Source organism: Eptatretus burgeri, chromosome 11, assembly GCF_056783735.1.
Source record: "Eptatretus burgeri isolate ZD-2024b chromosome 11, Ebu_testis_v1, whole genome shotgun sequence".
In the NCBI taxonomy this organism is placed as follows: Eukaryota; Metazoa; Chordata; class Myxini; order Myxiniformes; family Myxinidae; genus Eptatretus; species Eptatretus burgeri.
Window position 1 is genome coordinate 100,718,385 of NC_140971.1, and position 25,566 is coordinate 100,743,950.

The 25,566-nt window shown below is 45.5% G+C and overlaps 1 protein-coding gene and 1 long non-coding RNA gene across 5 annotated transcripts in view; one reads left to right on the forward strand and one right to left on the reverse strand.

Annotated features, from left to right (window-relative positions):
- Positions 1–254: 254 nt before the first annotated feature.
- Positions 255–1,853, reverse strand: LOC147017773 (uncharacterized). Its single transcript, XR_015049761.1, has 3 exons — positions 670–1,853; positions 408–572; positions 255–310 (listed from the first exon to the last, which is right to left on the reverse strand). It is a non-coding gene; the product is annotated as an uncharacterized LOC147017773 (long non-coding RNA).
- A 423-nt stretch (positions 1,854–2,276) lies between these two features.
- LOC147017774 (uncharacterized) overlaps positions 2,277–25,566 on the forward strand; it is a 236,648-nt gene continuing 213,358 nt past the window's right edge. For 3 of the 4 annotated variants that reach the window (XM_085847678.1, XM_085847677.1, XM_085847680.1), the window contains exons 1-5: positions 2,277–2,553; positions 6,687–7,163; positions 14,537–14,668; positions 20,519–21,221; positions 21,531–21,723. In XM_085847678.1, coding sequence (XP_085703804.1) covers positions 7,091–7,163; positions 14,537–14,668; positions 20,519–21,221; positions 21,531–21,723 — 1,101 coding nt within the window. In that variant the 5' untranslated portion in view covers positions 2,277–2,553; positions 6,687–7,090. The remainder of the gene's footprint in view (positions 2,554–6,686; positions 7,164–14,536; positions 14,669–20,518; positions 21,222–21,530; positions 21,724–25,566) is intronic. The other variant, XM_085847679.1, reaches the window with a different exon arrangement.

The window sequence follows — 25,566 nt, forward strand, 5'->3', positions numbered from 1 at the left end:
TCAAGGCAGAACTCATTTCTTGATTTTTTCAAAATTTGTGAGTCTCCAAGGTAAAACTTGTATTCTGGCTCATCAAGGTATAACTTGTTCAGTGGGTATTGTCTTGATAACTCACAATGAGTACTATTGCTGTAAAACTCTTTTTCAGGATTTTGCTGGTCTCCAAGGTATAACTCTTTGGTTGGGTCATCAAGGGCCTAACTCGTTCTGTGGGTCTTGATCGCTCATAAGGTCTTCAACCAAGCCAACAATTTCCCCCCCAAGTTGTAGCAAAAGCAGTATTTTCATTTCGTATTTCAGACACAATTTCCTGTGAGAGAAAATAATAATGTATTAATTAAGTTATTTAATTATTAAATGAGTATGCTTCAATCAAAGTTTGAAAATAGGAAAATAAAAAATCTTACCTCAATAGATAAGAGGTTTGAATCCAGTTCATCAACTTGAAGGTTTAGTTCCATAGAAGACAGAGAGTTCCAAGGAACACCAAAGTCATCCCACTCAAGGTCTTCAACCAAGCCAACAATTTCCCCTCAAGTTGTAGCAAAAGCAGTATTTTCAGATACAATTTCCTGTGAGAGAAAATAATAATGTATTAATTAAGTTATTTAATTATTAAATGAGTATGCTTCAATCAAAGTTTGAAAATAGGAAAATAAAAAATCTTACCTCAATAGATAAGAGGTTTGAATCCAGTTCATCAACTTGAAGGTTTAGTTCCATAGAAGACAGAGAGTTTGAGACAAGCACACAGAACACCATTGCCAGCAAGAACAAATGTTTAAAATGGAGCCTGGGTTTGAAGCTTTTATAGAGAAAGACTGGTGGGTGTGGTTTCCTTTGGAAATTCCCTGGGCAAGCCTAGGCAAGCCTTCATTGGGAAATTTTTCAAAACCATAACATCCTGTAATTTTCTAGTGATTTCTTTGTGAGTCAGAGATGAACTGGAAATGATGTAAGAGTGGGCGGGGCTTAGCAAAAGTAGGCGGAGCTTAGGAAAAGTGGGCGTGGCTTAGAAAAATACCTTATGAAAAGTGGGCGGAGCTTAGCAAAAGTGGGCGGGGCTTAGGAAAAGTGGGCGGGGCTTAGAAAAAAATACCTCATGAAAAGTGGGCGGAGCTTAGCAAAAGTGGGCGGGGCTTAGGAAAAGTGGGCGTGGCTTAGAAAAAATACCTTATGAAAAGTGGGCGGAGCTTAGCAAAAGTGGGTGGGGCTTAGGAAAAGTGGGCGTGGCTTAGAAAAAATACCTTATGAAAAGTGGGCGGAGCTTAGCAAAAGTGGGCGGAGCTTAGGAAAGTGGGCGTGGCTTAGAAAAAATACCTTATGAAAAGTGGGCAGAGCTTAGCAAAAGTGGGCGGAGCTTAGGAAAAGTGGGCGTGGCTTAGAAAAATTACCTTATGAAAAGTGGGCGGGGCTTAACAAAAGTGGGCGGGGCTTAAAGAAAAGTGGGCGGGGCTTAACAAAAAATAACCTGTGGCTCAGGAGGTGGTCAAACAAGAGCATTAAGAGAAGTTTATCATTTCGTAATGGCACAAAAGGGGTATCTTAAAAAATATAAAGATTCAAATGTTTTGTTTGTCAATATTTTAGATGGGGATTATTGTGCAAAGAAAATTAAACTATTGAAGGAATTTGAGAATGAACAAATCTTTATAGGTTCAATGAGTGAGCTGTTCAACCCCCAGGTGTTCAATTCAATGAGGTTCAACCTCCAAGTTAAAAGGGGAGACAAATAAATATACCTTGGGATAAAAAGGGGGTTTATTTTTAAGGAAAAAAAATATAAATCGCTGAAAATCCCCCATTCATTTACATGGGGAAAAGTGAGCCAGAATCAGTATTCTTACCCTACTCCCGTCCTTGCATCTTGAAATGAACAGCTTCGGTTCCGGTTCCGGTTCATGACGACCTTTGTCTTTTATTTTATTGGATGAATTTTAACTTTTCTTCTTGTATATTGTATTAATTTTGTTAAAATTATCAATCGTAAAACTTACCTGAATACGGACTTTGGCGGCGATGGAAGTCGAATTGAAATAAACACAAACTATACACCGCTTAAAGTATTTTCGATGCCGCTCCAGAACGACGGCAAAGCTGCGATAAACGAACAAAAGCTGCAAAAATAATAAAAGTAACTGGCGAAGTATTTTGTTGTTGAAAACCGAAATACTGACAAACATTTTGGAACCTTGTTTTGGCGCAGTGAGTGGTGTATGTTGTTGGTTGAGTGTGACGGAGACGATACTTTGAAATCGCGTCGGCGCAGTCAGAATGATTGCTGTCGGGACTCGTCCAGCGGTTGCGCATGCGCACACACCCGCTCGGGGTCGGGAGCCGTGTGCTGCACGTCTGGGGTGCTGTGACTGTTCTCTCCAACAAACGAAGTAAACGGGTTATGGTGATGGCGTTGTTGGTGTTAGTAACGATTTCAATGTTGGTGGAATGATTCTGCACACCTGGCAGCATGTGGAGCCGCACACCAAACGGCTTCTGCGCCTCGTCGGACGTGCATCACGTGATGTGGAATCTGCGAAATGCGATCTTTACTAGGTTAGCTCGTTTGACTTATCTCTGACTAGTTATCTGGATTGGCTGTTTAGTTTGGTCGGTGCTCCAACCGATTGTATAAACGTGATGATGAGTATCGAGTTTAATCTCCTGTATGTTATATATTTATATATTTATATATTTATTTATTTATTTGACTCGTCACAATGTCCGGTGTCCTCGGACGTGCGGGTCTCGTGACCATCTCACGGCCCGAGTGTTGGCGCGAGAGGCTTCCATTTGAAATTGCGGATGCAGTATGTGTGTGATGGGGTCCACGTGTGTGTGTGTGTGTGTGTGTGTGTGTGTGTGTGTGTGTGTGTGTGTGTGTGTGTGTGTGTGTGTGTGTGTGTGTGTGTGTGTGATGGGTCCACGTGTTTGTGTGTGTGTGTGTGTGTGTGTGTGTGTGTGTGCGTGTGTGTGTGTGTGTGATGGCTCCACGTGTTTGTGTGTGTGTGTGTGTGTGTGTGTGTGTGTGATGGGTCCACGTGTTTGTGTGTGTGTGTGTGTGTGTGTGTGTGTGTGTGTGTGTGTGTGATGGGGTCCACGTGTTTGTGTGTGTGTGTGATGGGGTCCACGTGTTTGTGTGTGTGTGTGATGGGGTCCGTGTGTGTGTGTGTGTGTGTGTGTGTGTGTGTGTGTGTGTGTGTGTGTGTGTGTGTGTGTGTGTGTGTGTGTGTGTGTGAGAGAGATGGGGTCCACGTGCTCCGTGTGAGTGTTAGTGTGTGCATCCTCGTTGCCCATACTTCTTGCGTTCTCTGCATTTTCTCTGCGGGGTCCCTGTGCTAAGTGCGTTCTTTTCGTCGTTGGTGGGGGTCCCTGTGCTTAGTGCGTCCTTTTCGTCCTCGGTGGGGGTCCCTGTGCTAAGTGTGTCCTTTTCGTCCTCGGTGGGGGTCCCTGTGCTAAGTGTGTCCTTTTCGTCCTCGGTGGGGGTCCCTGTGCTAAGTGTGTCCTTTTCGTCCTCGGTGGGGGTCCCTGTGCTAAGTGCGTCCTTTTCGTCATCGGTGGGGGTCCCTGTGCTAAGTGTGTCCTTTTCGTCCTCGGTGGGGGTCCCTGTGCTAAGTGTGTCCTTTTCGTCCTCGGTGGGGGTCCCTGTGCTAAGTGCGTCCTTTTCATCCCAGGTTGGGGTCCCTGTGCTGAGTGTGTCCTTTTCATCCTTGGTAGGGGTCCCTGTGCTCGGTGTAATTTTCATCATCGGTGGGGGTCCCTGTGCTCAGTGTATCATTTTCATCCTCGGTGGGGGTCCCTGTGCTATGTGTGTCTGTCCTTTTCATCCTCTGTGGGGGTCCTTGTGCGAAGTGTGTCCTTTTCGTCCTCGGTGGGAGTCCCTGTGCTAAGTGTTTCTGTGCTTTTCATCCTCGGTGGGGGTCCCTGTGCTAAGTGTGTCCTTTTCATCCTCGGTGGGGGTCTCTGTCCAAAGTGTGTCCTTTTCATCCTCGGTGGGGGTCTCTGTCCAAAGTGTGTCCTTTTCATCCTCGGTGGGGGTCTCTGTCCAAAGTGTGTCCTTTTCATCCTCGGTAGGGGGGTCTCTGTGCTAAGTGTGTCCTTTTCATCCTCGGTGGAGGGGGGGGGTCTCTCTGCTAAGTGTGTCCTTTTCATCCTCGGTGGAGGGGGGGGGGTCTCTCTGCTAAGTGTGTCCTTTTCATCCTCGGTGGGTTCCCTGTGCTGATTGTGTCCTTTTTGTCCCCGGTGGGGGTCCATGTGCTAAGTGTGTCCTTTTTGTCCCCGGTGGGGGTCCATGTGCTAAGTGCGTCCTTTCCTTCACAGGTGGGGGTCCCTGTGCTAAGGCCTAAGTCTCATTTGCTATACGGCAGCCGTACACCCTCTGAATTGACAGAAACGTGCGGCAGCCGCAGAGTTTCTGAGGTGGCCTCAGGGTGGCCCAACACCGTATGGCTATATTTTACAGACCGTAGGGTCGCCGTGGAATTATAGCGTGGAGTTGTAACTTTTTTCATTTCTTCGTTCGCCGTAGCAATTCGACAAGCCGAAACAAAAGAACTGGTTAAAAAAAAGAAAAAAATAAACAACCCACTCGTTGCAGTTTCTTTTGGCGCATGTTCACCTGAGGGCCCTCCTGCGGTCCGCCTGCAGTCGCCTTGCGGGCACCTTCCGTCTGCCTTGAAAATTCTATGGCCGCTGCAGGAACACCCCAAGGTCACCGTGCGACATCAAATCAAAGACTGTACGTCACCCCCACGTTTTCGGTGTCCACAATTTATAAATACGCCGTGCGGCTACCCGAAAAATAAAAACATATGTGACTGCTACATTGTGTGACCGAGGAAATACTGCGGCCGCCATATAATTGCTCGTGGCCGTAGATTTGTAGACCCTACGGCCGCCGTGCCAAATGTGACTTCGGCCTAAGTGTGTGCTTTTCATCACAGGTGGGGGTCCCTGTGCTCAGTGTGTGCTTTTCATCACAGGTGGGGGTCCCTGTGCTAAGTGTGTCCTTTTCGTCCCTGGTGGGGGGTCCCCGTGCTGAATGCGTCCTTTTCTTCCTCGGTGGGGGTCCCTGTGCAAAGTGTGTCCTTTTCATCCTCGGTGGGGGGGGGTCTCTGTGCTAAGTGTGTCCTTTTTTCCTCGGTGGGGGTCCCTGTGCTAAGTGTGTCCTTTTCATCACAGCTGGGGGTCCCTGTGCTAAGTGTGTCCTTTCCGTACTCGGTGGGGGTCCCTGTGCTAAATGCATCCTTTTCATACTTGCGGGGGGGGGGGGGTCCCTGTGCAAAATGCGTCCTTATCGTCCTTGGTGGGGGGTCCCTGTGCTGAGTGTGTGCTTTCCTTCCTCGGTGGGTGTCCCTGTGCTGAGTGTGTCCTTTCCTTCCTCGGTAGGGGTCCCTGTCCTAAGTGTGTCCTTTCCATCACAGGTGGGGATCTCTGTGGTAAGGCCTAACTCTCATTTGCTCTACGGCGAGGATATGGCGGCCGTACACCCTCTGAATTGACAGAAACGTGCGGCGGCCACAGAGTTTCTGAGGTGGCCTCAGGGTGGCCCTACGCCGTATGGCAATATTTTACAGGCCGTACGGTCGCCGTGGAATTAGAGCGCGGAGTTATAACTTTTTTCATGTCTACGTTCGCCGTAGCAATTCGACAAGCCGAAACAAAAGAACTGGTAAAAAAAAAAGAAACAACCCACTCGTTACCGTCCGTCTGGCCGCACGTTCGCCTTGGGGCCCCGCTTCCCCCTGCGGTCGCCTTGCGGTCACCTTGTGGGCACCTTGCGTCTGCCTTGAAAATTCTCTGGCCGCCGCAGGAACGCCCTAAGGTCACCGTGCGACATCAAATCAAAGACCGTATGGCACCCCCACGTTTTCGGTCTCCACAATTTATAAATACGCCGTGCGGCTCCCCGAAAAATAAAAACATATGTGACTGCTACATTGTGTGACCGTGGAAATACTGCGGCCGCCATATAATTGCTCGTGGCCGTATATTTGTAGACCCTACGGCCGCCGTGCCAAATGTGACTTCGGCCTAAGTGTGTGCTTTTTATCACAGGTGGGGGTTCCTGTGCTAAGTGTGTCCTTTTCGTTCCTGGTGGGGGTCCCTGTGCTAAATGCGTCCTTTCCTTCCTCGGTGGGTGTCCCTGTGCTGAGTGTCCTTTCCTTCCTCGGTGGGGTCCCTCTGCGAAGTGTGTCCTTTTCATCCTCGGTGGGGTCCTGTGCTTCCAAGTGGGGTGTGCCTGCAGTCTGTGCCACTCGGTGTCTTTGGTGGGTCCTGGTGAGTTACTCTCATTGGTTGCCCCTCTCAAGGGAGAGTTAAGACACAGAGGAGGTTTGTGTGTGGTCTTCTTTGTGCCTCAGGTTCTGTTTCAATTAATTTGTTTTTGCAGTTTGGAGTGCTCTGTCCGTTTTATTTGTATTTGGTGTCTGTTTAGTTATATTATTTTGTTCCACTTATCAATGCAAATATTATCATCGTTGTTGAAGTGTAACCTATTGCATGCTGGTTTATTTAGTGTCTTGGTGCATTTGTTTGCGAAGTATTTTCAAGTGTGGTTTGTGCGTATTCTCAAATTGAAGATCCTTCTCTCTTAAGGGTGATTATTTGCACCAACATTTTGATCGACAGTCAATGTTTTCTGCTGTTTTCTTGAAAACCTGATGAATTTTGGGTTCTTCTCATTTCAGATCTCTTCATTCTGGGATACCAAATCCATTCGGCCTGTCTTCGGTTTTTTTTTTTTTCTTTCTTTCATTTTGTTTGCATGAGTTAGAATAGGCTATGAACTATTGCCTTTTACCACACCCAGCTAGTCTGGGTCAGATAAAACAAAACATACAAGTTGCCAAATTTTCATTGGGTTTACGGCAGAAAGTAGACGTGTTTGTTGAGGTAAAGGAAAAGAAAGTCGGGGTTGGGGATTTGAGAAGAGAGTTATAAAAAAATTATTAGATAAGTGATCACTCGACCTTCGGTGAAGACGGACGCTCCTACCCCACCTCGCTTACCACAAAGTGAGGATCTGAGTGATAGGACGCCGGGTGCTATCGGGCAGCCACGGCAGACCGCTCGCTCTTTCGGATCGGCCGCGATGCCCTCTGATTTCATCCCACTACTTGGTCCTGACATGGATCTCAACTCGCCTGAAAGCCTTTACTCGAGAGGTATAGTTCTTGGGAAGTTCTCTGCATTGTTTTCTGTTTGTTCAATAATTACAATAGTTCTTTGTTAAGCTAGCAGCTTTTTTGTTTTATTTGTTCTGTTAACTGCCCCTTTCAGAAACCTTGCACATTTGTTGTACGCATATTTTCCTCACAAAATAATAAAACTTGAAAACTGAAATTAGCTATAGATGCACAGTTCAGAAATTTCTTAACAATATCTTTGTAAATCCTGGCTGGAGAAATAAATCCCATCAGGGAATTGGATGTATAACGTGTAATGTTTGAATGATCGGCACCTGGATCGAGGAATCTTAATTTTTGTACAAATCACCCGTTCCACAGAATCCATGCACGTCTCTGCACACGATTCCTGTCGATATCCTCTTTGAATTTGTAACCTGTGCGGTGCATGTCGGTTTTAGAATGGCTTGTAATTGTAATTTCTTGTAATTTAATTTTAGAATGGCTTGTAATTTCGTAAATACACTATTTTCTCGTCATGAACGAGAAGTCTCCATGACGGGTCTCGCTGTTGGCTCCATCAAGGCACGTGACGAAATATCGGAAGTTGTTGTTGTTATTGTTGTTGTGATAAAAATGCGTTAGTTTCGACTTTCTGTAATGATTCTTTCATCCAAAACAAGATCCTTCAAAATAGTCTTTCGGACAACTTGCTTTCTTCTTCTGGTGAAGACAAAACCTTTAGGACGTGGCTCTTGGACACATTTGTCCTTGTTTACTGATTGTGTAGGTTCTACCTGTTGCAGTTTTTGGTTCTACGGAAAGAAGTATATCAGAAATGTATAAAATGCAGGGATCTTCAATGTCAGGAAAAAAAGAAACTATTTTTGGGCCCGTTTGGATGAAGAAAATTCACTTTCACTTCATTAGTGTCCTGAAAAGCTTCCATGATGCAGGCAAGCCACCATTTTCCATCATAGTGCACTGTGACATAGCCTGAGAGTTTCCCGTTAAAAGTTGGTGTAGATTTTGAAATAGTTGACTCGATACGGTGTTCATCGCTAAGGCTGAATTCGCGTACTTAAAGAGCAGTTTCAGAAATAGGGATGAAAGCATGAAGTTTTTGAGTTCCAGCTATGGTTTTGGCCGTTTTTGACCTTTCTTCCAGATTTTGTTCTTCCTCGTCATACGCCTCTTGGATCCCGTAACCAAACTTCATTTCATTCAAACCATTTTCAACAAAGGCGAAAAGATATTTTGGAGAAATAATTTGACTGTCGTAAGGTCTATGCAGGCTCTCACGTGTTGCTTCTCGTTTGACTGTACCTCCCACGCCATCTGAAGGGCCCTTGCCATGACTTGTGGCAAAAAAATGCCATTCTGCATCAATACCATACTCTGATTTGTGACGACATAGGTTTATGAAGGCTTTGCAATTCTTATATTGGCCAGCACAACCGTCTGAGAAATAGTAAAGTTTCCTTACATTTCCAAAGCTAGATTTCAAGTGTTCAATGAGAATTCTTTGGAAGAGGTGGACTGAGACAACGTCATGAGAATTGCATTCTGATATAATCGTGAACGAATCGTGGTTTAATTTGCCATCGTCCGATTTGAAATAGTAAACTCAGGGGTGAATTGTCGCTTGAGAGCAGTTCAAATGGGATCCTTGGGCCGCATCCTGTACGACAAACGTATCGTTCTCTGAGAAGTCTCCAATAATGACAAATTCTCCTTCACCGATTTCGTCTTTCTTATTTTTCAGAAACTGAGATTGGGCCTTGGCAATGAAGTCATGTCTCACTAATTTCACCGCGCGTTCACAGAATTGATAAATGAATTCTTCCAAAGGCAGGACCATGGAGCTCAGTTCAGATCTGTCGGTGGATGTCCACCGTTGAAACTGAATTTCATCAATATCCTCGAGTTCATAAGCACTCAGGAGCTCGCTTTTGAAGTCTTCAATTGATGGGCAACTTTCACAAGTTCTGAAATAACATGCCGGTTGTGCTGGGTTACAAACTATGCGTGCTATCACATGATGATAGCTTGGAAGTTCGGCTATCTGTAGCATTTTGGAACCAAACATCATGAGTTTCACATTTTGATGTATCATACATACACATACACTGTGTGTACCGCCTGAACCAGCCAGGACGCACTCCAAGGGACGGAGCATGGCAAACTTCGCAAATCCAACTTTCAAGCCAGGGTTCTTCTCTTTGAATTTCTGAAACGGTTCCTTGAGATTGTTTAGTACCAGGCACTTTTGAATTTTGTCTTTTCCATGTTCATTCCTGACCACCACACAGTCCTTTTTTCCCGACATTATTCGGCTGACTTCATCACTTCGGTAAAATTCGGTTATGGCGGATTTCACTTCATCAGGCAATATTTTACCCTGTTTGGGATTTGAAGACGATAGCATACCATTTTCTTTCTCAAATTTTTTGGCTTGCACAGCCATTCTTTGGGAGCAACTGAATTCACTCATCATCCCTCTGATGCTCATATTCCGAGCAAATATTGTCAGTATACGTATTTGCTCTGAACGGTTCGAAACAACGTATTTTTCTTTCAGGCTTTTGATCACCTCTGGCATGCAGTTTTCATCAGATTTTGATGCTGTATTTCGTGTTTTCTCCGCAGTACTTGGTCCAGAAACTAGTTCTGATTTCTTTCGCACAGAATCTTCCACTTTACTTCGCTTTTCAGGAACGTACCCTGGGTTCCTTTCTGCCTTTCGTTTGTTGAATGGGCTTTCGCCCATCATCGATAACGACTGATTTAATAGGTCAACTTCTGCTGCTCGCTCAAAAACCTCCTCGTCCTCATCTGTCGAAATAGATTCTGCAATGCCTTCGATAGTACGTTCTGATGATAATTTTGAACTGGTCGAAGATGATTCTTCAATACACTCTGGTGACAACTGAGAGAGTTTTTTTTTTTCTGCACGAAGTACAAAGTCTGTCATCTTTTTTTCACCTTTGAAGAAAATTTCATCAACATATTGTTACGAATTTGGGAATTCGATTGCACACAACATTCAGGTTTCTTTAGTCAGCTATGTCGATAAGTGCTTGTTCCCGAGATAGCTCACCTTTCATAGTTTAAATGTTCAGAAATTGATTCGATGCGCTGCGGATCAATTTAATAGTTAGGGAACGAAAAATGGAGACATCCCTCCCCCTCTTCTGCGAAGAGCAAGAAGAACCCTGCCGTCCCGTGACTCATGATGTCAACAACTCCCTCCCACCCGTGACTGAGCGGGGGATGGAGCATGAGGGCACGAGTCATGAGTCACGCCGGGAGTGGAGGAAGGGCGGGAGAAGGATAAGAGGAGATCTTTTCTTTTGTTCGTGGGCAGAGTTGGAGAAGGGAGTTGAGGGGAGTCGTTCAGCAGACCGCCGAGGCCTGCGGAAGCTTTTTGCTTCGGCTGGCTCGGTGAGCTTCGGCTGAGGCCTGGCTCGGGAGGAGGCTTTTTGGAGGCTCTCTTTCGAGCTGCGAGTGGTGGCTTCTTCTTCTTGGTTCGTGGAGCTCTCTGTTCTCCATTTTGGTTCCCGGCTTGGTGTGACTCATTGACCTCTTCGTGGAGGTGGTTCCTCGGGGAAGCGACGCATCGACGGGAAGGTTCGGCGCCTCATCTCAGCAGCATGTGTTGAGAAGCGCGGGAGGTGGTTCCTCGGGGAAGCGACGCATCGACGGGAAGGATCGGCGCCTCGTCTCACCAGCACATGTTGAGAAGCGCGGGAGGATTCGCGGGAGCTTGGGAAAGATCGCGGCTCGGCGATTGGATCCAGTTCGCTCTCGCTGGAGCCCTGGTCCGAACAACTTGAAGGCCACACGAGGTGGAGAGGTTCGAGATAGGTTCTGAGTTTCAGCTCACCTGTCCTCCGAGCTGGAGCTCGTTATTAAAGGTCTCTGCCACCATTTCTTGGGTGTGTTTGTGTGTGTGCGTACGTGTGTCCGTGGGCCCATCTAATAAGTGGGAACTGCTATTAAGTGCAAGTTACTGTACATAATAAGTAGACGGTTGTAGTTCTTTTGTCGTGCTTTTGTTGCTTGTATAATTGCATACGTGTTTTGCCTTGTTTAATTGCATTCGTGCTTTATTATAATAAATGTCCTTGTGTGAATGTAAACCTGTTCGTTGCATCCATTCCCTCATTGAACTGCCCCATCTTGCACTCGGAATATAGTTGGTTTTTGAATAGCCGATAAATAGAATCGGGTCCGGCGAGGTCTGGCGATAATACCCGCTCGGTTATCCCAGAACGGAACGGACTGCTTAAGCTGTTCGTGTCCAAGCAGGCCTTCGCCGAGGTACGGTCCCTCGGTAGGTTACCCGCGCAGGTACTTAGGTATATCGATATTCGGCGATTGACCCTATTTCGCGCGGGTAGAATACGGACTGGGCCGTGGTGGGATTAAAAACCCACCCGTGACTGGTTTCTGGCATTGTTCCAGAAAGTCACGACTGGATTGTCCGTTCGGTGGGCGAAGCAACCGCTATTGGTTTGACGCGGTCATTTGCACGCTGACGGGCGGGAATTCTACAACAATATTATTTGACACATTGCGAAGATCTTTTCGTTGTTTCGTTTTATGGCAGCTGAACGGATCGCAACAGTATTTTCGGAACTCCTTTCGATCTTCAGTCGCCATGCTTACTGCAAAATATGCAAAAAACTGATATTAGCCCATTTATAACTTAATTTGATGATGGTTACACAAAAAATGTACACTTAAAAACCAATCGACACAATAGGCAGAATAATTTTTCGCAAATGATGCAATATATATATATATATATATATATATATATATATATATATATATATATATATATATATATATATATATATATATATATATATATATATATTAGTCCAGAGATGATGATTGTCAATTTCAGACATAAAGTCGTCATTGGAACGATGACGGCAAACGTCGCCCAATGTCGAATCAAAATTAGTGATATGTGGACCCCGAACAATAAAACCATCATCACACTTGAACCCATTGAGATCCCATTTTCATTTATGCTGAGGTGTTGGAGTATATGAAGGGGTATTCTCACACGAAAAAATCGGGATCATCGGTTCCGCTGGGGGGCGGCGGCCCAATGTCAAAGGGCGCTCCAAACTATAACTTTGTGAATTACTGTTTCGGAGTGATCTTTCTTCACGCGATTCGAAAGATCTCACTTTTATGAGCATTTTGACACCAAGATCATCCAAATCGGACCAATACAACCTGTGATATGGCCACTGGAAGATTGTGGGTCAACCCGGGGCACCCAAATTGGGGGGGGGGGCTAAAATGGGCCCTGATGGGCCCCCAGGTCTCAAAATTGACACATAATGCTTTACCGTGGATGCAAGCACTTGCACAAAAAAAAAGAGTGAAATCTGAGACGTTGTGTCACAATTTCGCTGAAAAACGTGTGCACTTGACATGGAACGCCCCACAGGCGTCCCATGAAAGTATGAAACGGGACGATCCTGTAACATACAAGACACCTGGTCAACCTGCGACGGTGGGCCAAAGCATTTTTTGCCCATTTTGTCCTCGATGTTGGCTGTCGGGCAATGACTGGTGTTTCGGCTCGTGTAATATATAAACTGATTTATGAATTAATACGAAGTCCCTTCCTTATGAATTGAAAGGAAAAACAAAACCTTCCATTCTGTAGTCAACATCTGACCCGCATATTCACCTTCACGAACACTTCTGCCATCTTCATCTGAATCACTCACATAAGGCTCAAAACGATTTGGCTCCACTTCCCCTGAAAGTGTTTCCATCGCTAATTTTGTGTCCAAAAGTGTCTTCAAGACCCCATTGATCAGTTTGAACATTCTGAGAATCTTCAGAGTTGCTCATGATGGTGGAATAAGTGTCGGAATCTGAGCTCGACATGCACTGTTTCTCCACGTAAATGTGCTATCTTGATCAAGGTGGGCTCAAGGGGTGTGATGTCACTGGCACAAATCGACACTATCGGGCTTTTTAATTTTTTTTGACACTTTGTGATTGACCAAAAATATTTTAAAAATTTTCCCTTCAAATGAAGCCGTGATTGATGATTCTGAATGGTTTTCAGAAAAAAAGAACGAAAAAAAAGTTACGTTTGGGTTCCCCTTTAGGCTGGCCACCTTAACCGTTTATGCTTCAGTCACATTTGGCTCGGCGGCCTTAGGGTCTAAAAAATATACGGCCACTAGCAATTATTGGGCGGCCGCAGTATTTCCACGGTCACACAATGTAGCAGTCACATAAGTTTTTATTTTTTGGGTAGCCGCACGGGGTATTTAGAAATTGTGGAGACCGAAAACGTGGGGGTGCCGTACGGTCTTTGATTTGATGTCGCACGGTGACCTTAGGGCATCCCTGCGGCGGCCATAGAATTTTCAAGGCAGACGCAAGGCGACGGCAGGGGGGCCCTAAGGCGAACGTGGAAATAGTGCGGCTGCCGTAATTTTTTGGGGGTTGGCAAAATTCATTTTTCATTGATAAGAGCCTACGGAAAACGCACGAATAACACAATCCCACTATACGCTCTACATACGGTCGATGTGGAACACATCTACGTCATGGCTACGGCTTGTCAAATTGCTACGGCCAACCTAGAAATGAAAAAGTTACAACTCCGCGCTGTAATTCCACGGAGACCCCGACGGCCTTTAAAAGATAGCCATACAGCGTAGGGCCACCCTAAGGCCACCTCAGAAATTCTGCGGCCACTGCACATTTCTGTCAATTCAGGGGGGTACGGCCGCCGTATCCTAGCCGTAGAGCAAATGTGACTCATGCTTTAGTCAACACCAGACTTTTCCTCAGTACTCAGATGCATATTATCTGGCCTTGGAGATTTATCTTCCATTGCCTTACCGAGCTGTTTCTTAACTTCCTCCATTTCTACTTGGAACTCCTCTAAAAGCCCTTCCTCACCTCCTTCATAGATATTCTCAGGTACTGGTAATTGTCTTCACTGTTCTTGTGCAAATGTTGAAGTAAAATAACTATTTAATAATCCTGCCATCTTAGTTTCATCACGAGTCGCTTCTCTGTGCTGTACCTCAATGGGCCCGCACATCTCTTAACCTGTTGAATGCACTTAATAATGCAGGCCTTGTTGATTATGTTTATCCAGGCTTGGGGTAGACGATCGAACAACAATGCCACTTGTATGTCAGCTGTGGCTCTGCTCTCATAGCAAACAAATGTGAACATTGACGGGTGGGAAGTGGAAGATCATTGAAGAATGACAAATGAAATGATGTATGATACAGAGCTGGAGGTTTCTAAATTTGGATGTCCATGTTAATCTCATTTCACCCTCACCCTACCCTCCCCCTCCTTCCCCACCCCTACCTTTCCCCTCCAAAAACCCACTCTTGCTGTTTTAGGTTCAGTTTATGATTTGTTGCCGAAGGAGCTGCAGCTTCCCAGTAGTTTGAGATCTGGTCTCGCACCTGGTGCAGAGTCCAGGGACGTCGAAGCCGAACGTGTTTCCAGCAACATGGCTGTCCCGTCTGCTGGTATGCTTTTTGCCACACGGCCCCGCCTGCTGACGATGCGTCACACCGCAGGCGAACTCTAGCACTTCGCTCTAATTGCTGTCCACAACCCCCCCCACCCCCAACCCCCCGTTCACTTTTCCTCCTATCAGTCCTCTTGTCCGCCTTTCTGAACCCCTTTTATTACTGCAGACACATTCGCACACATTTTGGCCATAGTTGTGAGTGCTTTTGGGAGCTTGGTCCGGTCCTTTTTGAGTGTGATTCTTTGTATCTTGTATGTGCCACCGAAGCAGAAATGTTGTCCATACAATAGTCCTGTAGCTGCAGGCGAGTTTAATTTCGTTCCTGAAGCTGGTTCATCACTCTTGGGCCCTTGCCACTTTTGGAGTTCTCATGAAGCGGTAATCCGACGCCGAGTGCAGCTGTTCGTACAAACTGAACGCATATTCTGTTCACGTGGCAATGTGATGGGAGAATAGCCGAGGTTAGGTGCGGTGTTCTGGATAGCCGTGCGTATTCACTCGGCATCGTAGCATTTGTACATCCTGCTGATCGCTCGGTTATATTGAACTATAAATGAGTGATTTAAGAGAAACTCCTTCCAAAAAAAAAGGGCACACCGTCGTGTTTGTATTTGCCGATTGTAATTGTGGATCATGTGTTGTCCTGTTGTGTCACGGACCGACGTTCGTGGTGTCCTGCAGCCTTCCCTTTGATGCCGTTCCGCTTTATGAAAGTATTTCCCAAACCGATCAGCTTTGTGAGCGCAGGCACGATGGTGTTCATTTTGTTGGGGAACACTTCTGGGGGTTTTTTTTTCGTTTGTGGTGCCTTTGTTTTCTCCTCGTCCGTGTGCCTTCCCGGGCTTTATGCCGCCTCACCCCGTACTCCTGTTTTTTTGTGTGACGTTTGTTGATCTATGTACTTAACACCTGGCACACAATGCCCGCGCCGTCTTGGACGACTACTCGGTGATTGAAATGTTGGACTCGAACCTCGCTTGTCGAGGAGAGGCGCACGACTCGGCAATGCGTTCGCTTTTCACTTTGCTACGTGATCGCACTCGGTGACGTCGCCATTGAAACGTGCACTTCGGTTCAAGCGCGCTGGTAGTTTTGGATATACAGGTATGCTGAGTGTAGCATGAGGTGAAATGTTAGGGTGTTCACATTATTACACCATTATGGTGAGCACACACACCTTTTTACAAATATTGTTGTTTGTCTGTCTTGGTGTGGGTTATTGAGTATTTATTTGTTCCTCCATGTCCTGCCCTTTTCCTTGAATGCTTCTTTTTACTTAAATATTTGTGCATACATCGTACCAGACTCTTTTGCACGCACGCGGTAACTTCTCGTACATCTTGTACTTTGTTCCCAAGTATCTTGCGATGTACGCGCAAGCACGAGGTCGTTTTTTTTTTGTTCCGTTTGTGCCAGCCGTGATATTTGCACGCATCAGCTCATCAATTAGACGGTCCAAGCTGACGGTCTTCCCCACTAGACCTTCTCTCAACCTGACGTGCAGAGGAGTCTGGTGTTTAACAAGCGAGATGAAAGCATGTGTTGTTACAAATGTGTTGCAATGAGCACATGTTCACCTGAACCGCTCTCAAAAGTGCTGTGTTGTGCTGCAGGTGCTAAAGCATTGTAACTATCCCCGTCCTCTCGCACGCCATTGCAGCCGGCTCTAAAAGCAGTCACCCTTGGCTAGGTAACCACCCCTGCGACAACGCTACTGGAGACCCTTAAAGGTTACCTGCTTGCTTGTATTCAACCCATGTTTTAATCGAGCAAAGCTTGTTTATTTCCTCTGCCATGGAACAAAAAAAAAAAATCAATAAAATCTGCCTGAGTGAGAATGGCATCTTTTAACTTTTTTATGCTTGCATGATGAAGTTTGTACCCACCATGGTAAGAGCGGAGGCCATTCATCGTCCGTTGGGTATACGGTCGAGGTCGATGCACGTTTCGGCATCGTGGCCCGTGAGCTCAAATGTACGGTGTTTTGGAATGAGACTAAACAAATATCTCAGGCCTGCTTCGCTTCGATTGCTAAAATCATTGCAACCAAAATAGCTCGAGCGCCGTCGTTCCCAAGCATGTGCCGGGGATCGGAAAGCGATTGAAATTGGTTTTTAATTTCTGGGATCGTTTTAAGTTGCACGAAGCCCATCATTTGGACCTCGCGCGACTTGCGCGGTCCCAGAGTTGATGCGGCTGAGGCCAGAGAGGATCACTCACCCCTCCGAGAAACGGGACGCGGAGATCAAAATGCCGATGCCACACTACACCTTCTAAAGTACATTCCAGAGTCGAATAGGTTTCGCAGTAATCGGGCCGGTTGAGTAGCTTACCACACCGATACCAACACGACATGTAAACGGGCAGAATTGGTGGATGTGTGTTGCTCTTGCCTGAGATGCTGGTTCGTCATGCTATTAATACTTGCATTTGTATTTTAACCCCCATTCGTGAGACCGATAGTCGTGATAGGTTATGTGGCGCTATCTCGTAAGTGAGGCCAATTTAATGCCGGAAACGCTCTCCTTCCCTTTTCTCCCCCCCCCCCAACCCACCCCGGTATTTACACCAACGGGCGAGCTGGGTCCAGTTTCCACAACAGTTTCCGCTAATAATGGCTTGCTTCCATCCTTGCCTCTCACCTGCCTGTGGCCTCTGCTGTCCTGTCCTTTTGTTTGATTACTTTTAATTAATATTCCTTTTCTTTTTCTCTCCCCCCCATCATGCTCTGCATCTATTACTTTTAAATCAATGGCATGAAACTTCTCTCCCCAACCCTAACCCTCCCCTCTTCAATCAAGATTTCAACTTTCTCAAATGTTGAGCCATGCTACAGCTGAGCTGCAGGGCCCACAGTGCACTCTTGATATTCACACAATGGATTGCTTGTCTTGAAGGTTTGGAGAGGGGAAACGGTTTAGCTACCTGAAGGCGATATCATTCTGTGCATCACTCGGTAATTACGTGCTCGACTCCACCGCCCGACGTCAGGCTATTCGTGAGCGGTTGTGAAATCTGACGAGGAAGTGTCTGCAGCTCAGCTGTTGCATCCTCAATGGATGGCGCCGCACCTTGCACCCGGGCCCTGGCTTTGTTTTGGCACCCTGTCTGCTCCACACTTGCTGTGGGTTTGAGAGCCTTTCATTAAAAAAAAAACAAACCAAACGGTTGTTCCATTTTAAACGCAACATCGTGGCTTATCCTTTTGAACACAACATATGTGTATGAAGCAATGGGGAAACTCAAGATGATGTGTTAACTGCAGGGCAAACGACGCAATTCTCAGAATTTCAAATGGGCTGCATGTTTCATCCGGGGCCAAAATGAAGCGGCTAACCTGGAGGTTGTTTGTTTCCATCATTCTCGTTTTAATGTGAGATAACGACACGACGTAGCTGGATCACGTGATGCACAATGAAATAGTACGTGGGCAATACGATGTGTTATTGCATACGTGCTACGCAACTTGGTGGTTGGGCGATTTGGATCGAATCGAATATAATCTTGCACGTTCTTCATCCACTTGTGCATGCAAGTGATATGTCGGTGATGAAGGGAGTTTGTTGTGTAATTGGTGAACGGTTGGCAATAACGATTGTTTTTCCGCAAAGGGATTACCAATACTCAGATTTCAAATGGTTGATAAGTCACTTGATGTTGAGCTGGGACTTTGCAGTCATTTTATGCAGTCAGATAGCGCCACATGACTTTGCAGTCATGTCATGTTATGGCAAGACCCGGGTATGTGAGTGGCATCACAAGACCGAGGAAGTCTCCTTCAAGGTGCAGCGAATAACGCGGATGATTTACGGGGGTGATGAATCTAACGTGGAAAAGCAAGCCGGTTTCTCTTCAGTTTGGTGTATTCCTTTGGGAGGAATAATTAACTTGACATCGAAGGGAGAGGTTTCAGCAAGGTACCGAAGAACCGCCCGCCTCGTCGGAGCACGGTGATGCGTGGTCGAAGCGCTTCCGTTCCCCGGCGCGAGGAGCCGTTCATACGCTCGGCCGTTCGGGTCGTACACTCGAAACCCCGAGCAGAAGGACTTGCGTTTCCACATAGGTTTGAACCTCTACTCAGCCCGACTTGTGAATCGATTGAGCCTCCTTTATCAATTCAGAGTAATAAAAGATGCATCTCCATGGCAACGGTTACAATGTAGAATTGGTTTGTTTGCATTTTAAGACTGTGGTGAATGACAGTAAGATTTTTATATTTTCAGCTTGAGAGTGTTGACATATACTTCCATCCTGAGGTACGTTTCTGCTCGTGTAAGACCTGAATCATCGAATGTTTGGCCGATTGCATACCCACAGCAAGTGTCTTTTGAGAGAGTTTTATTTATTTATTTATATATTTATATATATATATATATATACCTTTGAAATCATTTTCCTTCATCTTTGCATCTGTACATATGTCACCATTTATCAGGACTTGTTTTTGTGTGTGAACTTTCAAAAGTAATTGCTTAATCGTTTTTATGATGCCCTTGAGGATCAGTGTTTGGCAGTATGTGATGACGGTGTGCTAAAAGGGAAACACAAACTAAATGCATTAAAATATCTTGGGTATCGAGATGTAAAATCGACACGTAACTCACAAAAAATACTTGACTCTTCCTTTTGTAACTTCTTTGCGCAACCATCTGTTTTATTCCCATGAACATCTTCCGGATTCGCACGTTTTACCGATCACCGTGTTCACGTGATGACCTGGTCCACGCTGAAACTTGGGAAGCTTTTAAAATGATTGCAAATCGGCGTCTGATTTTATTTTACTTTATTTTATTTTTTCCTTTAAATTTTTTTTAATTTCACTCATCTAAACGAAACATCGGATTCCGAGTCCCGTCAGAGTGACGGCCACGCTGTTTGAGGTGCCACGCCGTGCCCTCGGTTTTCATACCGGAAAAGCGACACCCATCCATCGTTGGCCCGTCCCAAAGGTCGTCTCGGCCGGCCGGCGAGCTACCTTGGAGCCTTGAGGCCGCATGTTCTCTCGCCGTCAAGGTCTGTGTCGTGAATGTGAATTCCGCATGATAGACTAACCAGTCACTTTGTGACTGTCATGACGTGCGTGGCTTTCTCCTGACCCAGCAGTTTTTGTTTTTTCTTCTTTTATTTGTCTAATTTTTATTATTATTTATTTATTAAGTGACACATGTATAAATTATGCCCGAGTGCTTCCTGGCGAGTCGTTGATGGTATATTTCTGACTTTCATCGAACCCTCCAGGTGTCGGGGCTATCGTCACACTTTTTATTTTTACTCGTACACCATCTTTTGTTGCACCTTTGAACCATCTCTTCGATTTCGCCTCTCATCAACACGAACATCCTCACGATATAGTTTAGTCTTTTGTAGTTTCGTTTTTTAATTTTTTTAAACCTTGCTCAGTGGCAGCTTCCCTGGTTTTTCAAATTTCAATGACTGAGATTTCATATTTGTGTAACAATCGTATTAACATTATTATTATTATTATTATTTGGACAACAACAATTTTTCATTTTTCTAATGGTAAGGAAATCGTTTCACTTTTCCTGCATGCCTCACACACGTTTGCGATTCTTATTCTGACACCTGGAGGGTTTATAACCATTTGTCAAATGTGTAGTCCTACATTGTAAACCTCAACCATTAGTCTGGTTCATGGCTCTGTCGTGGTCACCAGGACAGGCTCGCCAGGCATGCACAGGTGTAAAGTTAACAAAGGGTGGGGGTCAAGCAGAAAAATGGGCGGCCTGTCGGGCAGGTGTCCTTTGGCTAGCCAACGGGCGCGGGCACGTTGTCGAAAGGAGCGAACACCTCTCATTCACTCCCTGGGTTTTGCTGCACACCGCAGATGTACCGTGCAGTGGTGACGCCCAGGGGAACACCCCATTGCAGCACCCGGTCCAAGCCCCGAGCCCTGTGGCCAAGTGCCCCACCACGATAGCTGCCATAGTTAGCACCCCAGGCGCAGCTTCCGTCGCCGGGGTAAGTAGCCCGAGTACGGTAAGTGGAATATTTGGCAATGAGCAGGTCTGCACGGCTGCCTCACAGACTCCTGAAGCTGCCTCGTCACCCATCGCCAGTTCACCGATGGCACAGAAGCGACGACAAGAGATGCACTCGCCCTCTGGTCCTGCGAGCTTAATTCCTCCCCCACCCCCAAAAGACCTATTAGAGGATGCCAGTTTCATGTCTTGTGATGAGGTGGTGGTAGCAGGTTGTGGTGAACTTTCACCTGACCCTATGTCAGAACTTAGTGCTGGGCTCTGGACGGAGGACTCTCACTCAAACCTTAGCACGCAAAGTGGTGGCAGTCCAGGCAGCCCCGACGCACTGCAAGGTCAATGCAAGGTACGCCGTGTGTCGGCAAGAGCTTTCGCACACGCTTCATCACGCCACGGGCCACCCGACGACTCCGACGGCGATACCTTGCTCAGTAGCTCGATGGACGATGGTGGTGGACTTCCCTGTGGTGTGCATCACAACCCCTCGTCGTTCGCGTTAACGGTGCCTGGCAGCCCTGCGTCACCATCGGCTACTCCGGCAGACTCTGGGTGGGTGTGTCCGTAATGTGCAAAACGGGACATGGCTTTCCACACTTGAATGTTTATTTGATATTTCACTTTAACAGATTGCTTTGATTTTTTTTTAATTGATTTCATCATGCTCTGTTGTTGGACTGCAATCATAATACTTTTCAACGTGGACTATTAACAGACATTTTAATCGATGAAGCAAGATGCACGATGACACACGAACGAACACTTGACGTGCTGGAATAATGGGCAGGTTTCACCGCAAGCTTTATTCCGGGTGACGTCTGACGTTGTATCATGTGGTAACATGCATGTCTTTGTGTGCAGAACATTGGGAGTGTGTGCAAAAACCACGTCGACGATATCACCCTTGCTGACGAGTCAACATCCAAACCGTGCCGAAGGTGTCCATTTACGAATCCTGGTGCAACCAGAAGGGCAACACCGTGCACGCTACCTCACCGAGGGCAGCCGTGGTTCTGTGAAGGATTGCACACAGCAAAGCTTCCCGACTGTCAAGGTGACCAGGATTGTTCTCACCTCCATTTGTTTCATCCCTATTCTATTGGATGCTAAAGCCAATTCTGCCCATTATTCTGGGGTTGTCTCCTCCTCAACGTAAATCGGGCAACACACATTAGGAAACATAACAAGAGAATTATGGTCAAGTAACAACACAGAGGACAGCCAACCACAGAACAGCATTGGTGGTGGTGTTATTATTATTATTATTATTATTATTATTATTATTATTATTATTATTATTTTTTTTTGTGTGTTGAATTTTCATTTGGAACATTTAAATGGCCAATGAAAAATGTGGAAGATGTGCAGACGTGGTCTGGCACCGACACACTCAAGATTGCAGAAAGTCCTTGTTCGGAATGAGAGAGGAAAAAAATGAGAAATTGGTGACCCACATCCTCACGACGTTGAATCCTGGACGTGTTTTGCTTCAATATTGTCCTCGTGAGATCATCTCCACATCCCACCGCCTGAGCAAACTGTCCTTATCAGGCTGTTTTTCCAAATCCTCTTGGTTATGAATGTTCATTTAACATTTAAGATTGCTTTTCAAGTCAAAACGTGTTCTTTTGCACGGCAGACGAGAATTTTCTCAATTGATTATTCCAAATGATAATTATTGGTGGTGGTGATGATTCATGACAATTTTCGGAATACTGACCATGATGTATCGAAGGCTATGGACATGAGAGTGCAGTAAAGTTATTATGACTAGCAGAGTACCCGCCATACGGAGGATCTTGTTCCAAGCACGCAACATGTTCTTCCGATGCATACCTTTTATTTGGGTGGTGTATAGGCAACTGACAGCTCTGTACTGTCGAGGCAACAAAAAAAACAAACCCTGGTTATGTGCATGAAGCAAAAACAAACACACTGCTTATAATTCAAAACACCTCACTCCACTGGAAAACGTGGGGACAGGAATACTGAACTGTTAATGGTGGAATACTCTCCCCAACCTGGAGGCAACACTACACAATACACCTTTCCGTAAATAATTTGCGTCCTCCCCCCCAAGACCACCGGCAAAGATAAAAACACCCCCATACATTAATTGGGGCCATGTTGATCTGATGTTGCAAGTCTGGATGTAATCAGCCCACAACTGTAGGAGCAGCAGCACCACACACACACACACACACACACACACACACACACACACACACACACACACACACACACACACACACACACACACACACACACACACACACACACACACACACACACACACACACACACACACACACACACACACACACACACACACACACACACACACACATCAATCGTTAATTATAGAAAGGGGTAAGTGATTGTGAATTTCATGTTCTGTTTTTATTTACTTTTAACATTGTTCTTAACAAATGGGGACAGGAACAACGCAGGCATGATAGGCCGAATGGCCTCATGCACGAAAGTTCGCTGTATACTCTACCGGTCAAAAGTTTTAGAACACCCTCATTTTCCCAGTTTTTACTGAAATTTAAGCAGTTCAAGTCCAGTGAATAACCTGAAATGGTACAAAGCTAAGCGGTAAACTGACAGAGGTAAAAGAAAAAAAGTTTAGGTTACCAAAATCTGAAAAAGAATGTAAATTTCAGAGTTGTTAAAAAAGGCCCTTTTTCAGGGAACAAGTAATGGGTTAGCAACTGCAGCTGTTCTGCAGCAATGGAAGTAAATTATGCCTTGAAAGTTGATGCAAACAGTTCCGACAGGTGTCCCAACTTTTGTTGATTAGTTACAAACCCTCTGTCTGTATAAAAGCAGTGTTGGAACAGACTGTGTTGCTCCACATTCTGAAGCATTATTTGGACAATATTGCACTGCAGGAAGTAGTATATTGCCATCATAATGGTGAGAAAAAGACAATTAACAAAGGAAGACAGATAGACCATTATAACCCTTAAAAGTGTAGATCTTTCCTTTGGAGAAATTGCAAAGTAAGCCAAGGTGTCAGTGAGTACAGTTTCCTACACCATCAAAAGGCACTTGGAAACTGGAGGAATCTCTGACAGGAAGAGATCTGGCAGACCCAAAGCCACAACACAATCAGAAGACAAGTTTCTGAGAGTCAACAGCTTGCATGATAGGCGGCTCACAGGATAGCAGCTTCAAGCACAGCTTAACAATGGTCGAAGTAAGGAAATCTCAGTTTCAACTGTGAAGAGAAAACTTTGAGCTGCAGGTTTGACAGGTCGAGTGGCAGTAAGAAAGCCATTGATAAGATGGCAAAATAAGAAAAAGAGGCTTGCCTGGGCCATAAAGCAACGCCAGTGGACTACTGAAAACTGGAAGAAGGTCTTATGGACTGATGAATCAAAATTTGAAATCTTCGGTTCATCACGCAGGGGTTTTGTACACCGTCGAGTAGGCGAAAGGATGGTTCCTCAGTGTGTGACACCAACTGCCAAACATGGAGGAGGAAGCATAATGATCTGGGACTCTTTTCTCTGGATCCAGAGTCAGCGACTTGCACAGAGTGACTGGCACCCTGAACCAAAAGGGCTACCACAGCATTTTGCAGCGCCATGCAATACCCTCTGGTCTATGCCTAGTTGGTCAGCGGTTCATCCTGCAGCAAGATAACAACCCAAAACATACCTCCAGGCTATGTCAGAACTTCCTTAGAAGAAAAGAACAAGACTGTGTGCTTCAAATCATGGAATGGCCAGCACAGTCTCCAGACTTAAACCCAATCGAGCTGGTTTGGGATGAACTGGACAGGAGGGTGAAAGCAAAGCAACCTACAAGTGCAACATATTTGTGGGAACTTCTGTAACAGTGTTGGGAAGAACTTTCCGAACAATATTTGATTTCCATTGCAGAAAGAATCCCACGAGTATGTTCGGCTGTTATATCTGCAAAAGGTGGCTACTTTGATGAGTCAAAAATTTAGATGAAATTTTGTTCAACAAAACGATTCCATGATTTCTTTTTTCTCTGCAATTGTTTATTTGTTCTATGTTTTAATTTCAGAGTATATTGAAACATTAAACTGCTTAAATTTCATTAAAAACTGGAAAAATGGGGGTGTTCTTAAACTTTTGACCGGTAGTGTATCTTTGTGTAATGTCGTTAAGAATGAGAAGAAATGGGGAGGTAGGACAGAGTTGGGGGTGGGGGTTCATGAAGTTGGAAGAGGGAGATTGAGATGTTGGGGTGGGGGCGGAGGGGTTGAGGACTTGTGGTTGGGAGGGGGGGGGTTGAGTACTTGGGATTTGGGACAGTTGAGGACTTGAAGAAGAAAAGAAAAGGAGAGGGGAGCTGAGGTCACATTTTATAGAATTTCCATTGGTCCCAGATAGTCCCATTGGGTCTTTGGTTCCTCTGAATCTTTTGGGTGTTTGGGTTCCTCGGAGTCTACAGGGTCTTTTGGGTCCTTGGGGTCTTTTGTGTCTTTTGAGTCTTTGGCATATTTTGGGTCTTCGGGGTATTTTGTGTCTTTTGGGTCTTCTGGGGTATTTTGGGTCTTTCAGGATTTTCTGAGTCTTCAGGGTCTTTGGGGTCTTTTTGTTTTTTTGGGGATTTTGGTTCTCCTTGGTCTTTTGGTTCCTCTCAATCTTTTGGGTCCTTGGGTTCCTCAGGGACTTTTGGGTCCTCAGGGAGGGGGGGGTTCTTTTTGGTCCTCTGGATAGTTTAGGTTGAATATTTCAGGTTACAATTGTGGGTGGCGTCAGGTCAGCTGTCCAACAAATGGGTGAAGACCAGACATTCATACATGATCACAAACACTTGCTCCATTATATATAAATGTAATGTTTAAAATAACCAAGTCCTCAGCTGTCTCCTTCACCACTCGTGTTGATTCAAGCTGTTTATTGTACATCAGCAA